This window comes from Brassica napus, chromosome C1, assembly GCF_020379485.1.
Source record: "Brassica napus cultivar Da-Ae chromosome C1, Da-Ae, whole genome shotgun sequence".
NCBI classification, from domain to species: Eukaryota; Viridiplantae; Streptophyta; class Magnoliopsida; order Brassicales; family Brassicaceae; genus Brassica; species Brassica napus.
Genome location: NC_063444.1, coordinates 44,605,533 through 44,608,539, shown reverse-complemented (window position 1 = coordinate 44,608,539; position 3,007 = coordinate 44,605,533). Strand labels below are relative to the sequence as shown.

The 3,007-nt window shown below is 39.3% G+C and overlaps 1 protein-coding gene across 1 annotated transcript; it reads left to right on the top strand.

The window, feature by feature from the left end:
- The first annotated feature begins 1,705 nt into the window (after window positions 1-1,705).
- On the top strand, window positions 1,706-2,476 carry LOC106417131. The gene has a single exon (XM_013857985.1). The coding sequence runs from the start codon at window positions 1,706-1,708 to the stop codon at window positions 2,474-2,476; it is 771 nt and encodes a 256-aa protein (XP_013713439.1).
- Window positions 2,477-3,007: the final 531 nt, after the last annotated feature.

The window sequence follows — 3,007 nt, the reverse complement described above, 5'->3', positions numbered from 1 at the left end:
ATGTATATGGTACTAAAAGCATATATGATTTTTTCTAAGTACATGTATGTTTTAACAGTGAAGAAAAAATCTTATACTCCTTCCGTTTCTTAAAGATAGATGTTTTGATGTTTACACATATCAAGAAAACACACTAATCATGCATTATTTTTTTAAATTATCAAATTCTAATGTTTTTTAACCAATAGTTTTTCAATAAATCCAATTAATTTTATTGAAATTTGTAACTTTTGTATAGAAAACAATAAAAAAATCTATTTTTTTAAACAATTTTTTTTTCTAAAACTTTTATCTTAATGAAACGGAGGGAATAGTATTTAACAATGGAATTTGAGATAAAATACATAAAATTTATACAACTTTTTGTCGTAGTTTGTTCCACCGTTGCTTGTATGACCACCTTTCAGTCGGTTAAGAAGTTCACTAATCATATTTAACAAAGCAGACAATTGAGGAGGTCTTTGATCACTTTCCATATCAAGCTTAAAAACAAAAACTAGAAAGAAAAAAATAAAGTAAAACTTCATGAGAATCAAGTCTTAATCTACTTGATTGATTTTTTCATCAAGCATAATTAATCTTGGCCGTTAACCTGAACCCTATCTCCAACGAATATTTATGTATGATTTACGTCAAGTTGTATGTATTAAACATAATTCTATTATGAGAAGATGTACAAAAATCTCACATGTGAAATACAGTAATATAAAATCGTATCAGTAAGAACTTACCTAATAATTTTGTTTACATATGTCAAACAATAAAACTAGACTGTTTTGAAATTTGTGTTAAAATTTTGATTGAATTGGTCATGCTTATATTACTTGTATGTAATACAACATCGTGTTACATTTTTTTTTTTTTTTTTTTTGCATTTTCATCTTTTATACAAAGACACGTGAGATCGTTTAAGCTATATATACATATTTATTACTTTAAAAATATCAATTACAAATATTTTTTTAACAAATCATGAATCACTCAGTGATCACTACATCAATAGAACGTGTGGTGCGTGTGGTGGTGGATGATATAAATAACTTTAATCTCTCATATTTGAGATTCCGAAGCAAGTGTTTCTCATTACTCAAATTATTATACAAATTATTTTCTATTTTTAGCCCATAAAAGTTATGACGGTTTGTCCTAACTCGCAGAGATACGATAAATGTAAAGATTCGAGGATAACTATCAAGATCGACGAAAAATAGAATATTCCCGAAAGAGATAGACCTGGGCCCGAAGGCGAAGGATGGACCACCGACCTAGAGCGACTATATAAGGAGAGCAGGAGCAGAAGAAAAAGGGATCCGAGAATTTAGACTTACAGAACTCCTGCTAGCTTAGAGAACTTAGGGCTTAGGTGGTTAGACTAGCACGGCAAGGCTTAGGACGTCTTGGCTGCCTCTTGTCATGTTGCTCCGATAGTTAGCATATCTCTACTCCTCTAGGAGAAATCTTGTATTCATACTATTCAATAAAATGCCTCTGAGCGATTATCTATCTTTTTATCGTTCTAAAGTGATTACGCAGAGAATTCGGACCTTCAAGGAAAAATGGGTTCACTCGGTTTTCCTCCATTATTAATTATTATAATCGACGGTGTGAATTTTGGTTCCCACAACTTGGCACTAGAAGGAGGAGGGGGGGGGGGGGTTTGACGAATTCTCTAACTCAAAAATCACTAAACGATAAAAGACACAGGATGTCCGCTCCAGCAGCTAACGATGTTGTTTCTTTCAAGGACCGGGCAACGGCCGATCAGGCCAAACCCCACAACGATCTCCTTGTCATCGAGCTGACGATCCAGGACATCGACGTAGCGAGAGTGTTGATCGACACCGGATGCTCGGCCAATATTGTCTACAAAAGCACTCTCGAAAGAGTGGAGATCGATCTGTGCACCGTTACGGAAAGACCCAGCCCGATATTCGGACTCTCGAGAAATGCTACTATGACTCTCGGCTCGATCGACCTCGTTGTTAAATCCGGGAGCGTCATCAAAGTCACAGAATTCTTAGTCATCGACCGCCCAACATCGTACAACGCGATCGTCGGTACTCCATGGCTGAATTCCATGAGAGCGATCCCTTCGACATTCCATCTGTGCCTTAAGTTTCCAACCCCTCGTGGAGTCGAGATTATACAAGGAGACCGCAGGATGTCGCGAGTATGTTTTGCCGCCGAGTTAAAAAGAAAGAACTTTGCGATCGAAACTTCCCATAAAAAGAAAAGAAAGCTGACTCTCGATGAGAACGCCCCGGAACAAGACTCGGAAGTCTTCTTGCAATCTCAAAGGGCCGAAGCCCTAGAAGGGAAGCGCGAACCGACTTGCGAACCGGTAATTTCGATCTGCCTCGACGAATCCTCTCCGGAACGATGCGTCGAGATTGGAACCAACCTCCGCGAACCACTAAAGACAGAGCTCATCGCTTGTCTCAAAAAGAACCTCAATGCGTTCGCTTGGGCCGCATAAGATATGCCACGGATCAATATCGGCATAACGTGTCATGAGCTTAACATCGATCCGACCTACAAACCCGCCAAACAAAAAAGGCGGAAGCTAGGACCAGAGCATGCCACCGGGATAAATGAGGAAGTCGAAAGACTCCTGAAGGTCGGATCAATAACAGAAGTTAGGTATCCAGACTGGCTCGCTAACCCGGTCGTGGTCAAAAAGAAAAACGGCAAATGGCGAGTATGCGTCGATTTTACCGATCTCAACAAGGCATGTCCAAAGGATTGCTTCCCACTCCCACACATCGACCGACTGGTCGAAGCAACAGCAGGTAACAAACTCTTATCATTTATGGATGCCTTCTCCGGGTACAATCAGATCATGATGAATCCCGACGATCGTGAGAAAACTGCGTTCATCACCGATCGGGGAACATATTGCTACAAAGTAATGCCTTTCGGTCTAAAGAATGCAGGCGCCACTTACCAGCGACTTGTCAATCGAATTTTCTCCGAACAGCTCGGCAAGACTATGGAGGTATACATCGAT